Source organism: Fulmarus glacialis, unplaced genomic scaffold, assembly GCF_000690835.1.
Source record: "Fulmarus glacialis isolate BGI_N327 unplaced genomic scaffold, ASM69083v1 scaffold22822, whole genome shotgun sequence".
Taxonomy (NCBI): Eukaryota; Metazoa; Chordata; class Aves; order Procellariiformes; family Procellariidae; genus Fulmarus; species Fulmarus glacialis.
Genome location: NW_009196240.1, coordinates 4,937 through 5,440, shown reverse-complemented (window position 1 = coordinate 5,440; position 504 = coordinate 4,937). Strand labels below are relative to the sequence as shown.

Genomic DNA, 504 nt, shown 5'->3' with positions numbered 1-504 from the left:
CCCCAGGTCGGCCACGGCGCAGGGCCAAGCCTCCGGCATCATGCTGAGGGCCAGGGAGGCCAGTGCCACACACAGCCGGGTCAGCACGATCTTGGAGCCACTGGCAAAGCGGGTGATGTGGGTGAAGAGCTGTGACTTGAGGCTCTCGTACTGGTCGGCCGGGATGTCGTTCCAGTAACGGGAGATTTTAATGTGGAGAGCACTGGCACCGAAGTACTGGATCTCGGGCACCTTGTCCATGTTGAGAAGCAGCCAGCTGAAGTGCCACGCCTGGGGGGAGACCTGCGCCTGCATGAGCCATTTCTGAGCCAAGTTCTTGTTCTCGATGTTTGGGTCGTAATACAGCTGATGGAGAGCCTGGAAGAGAGAGGGAAGCACCCTAGAGCAGCCAAGGAGCACAGCTGTGGCCGGTCCCGCCAGGGGAAGGCTCACCGGGAAGGCTCACCGGCATGGAGCCCAGCACTCGGGCTGCCCGCCAGCCGCTGGCCTGCGAAGCCCGCCCCC

At 63.1% G+C, this 504-nt stretch overlaps 1 protein-coding gene across 1 annotated transcript in view; it reads right to left on the bottom strand.

The window, feature by feature from the left end:
- Positions 1-363, bottom strand: part of IPO13 (importin 13) — a 23,544-nt gene extending 23,181 nt beyond the window's left edge. Inside the window, exon 1 of the mRNA XM_009572153.1 lies at positions 1-363. Coding sequence (XP_009570448.1) covers positions 1-294 — 294 coding nt within the window. The 5' untranslated portion in view covers positions 295-363.
- Between the last annotated feature and the right edge of the window lie 141 nt (positions 364-504).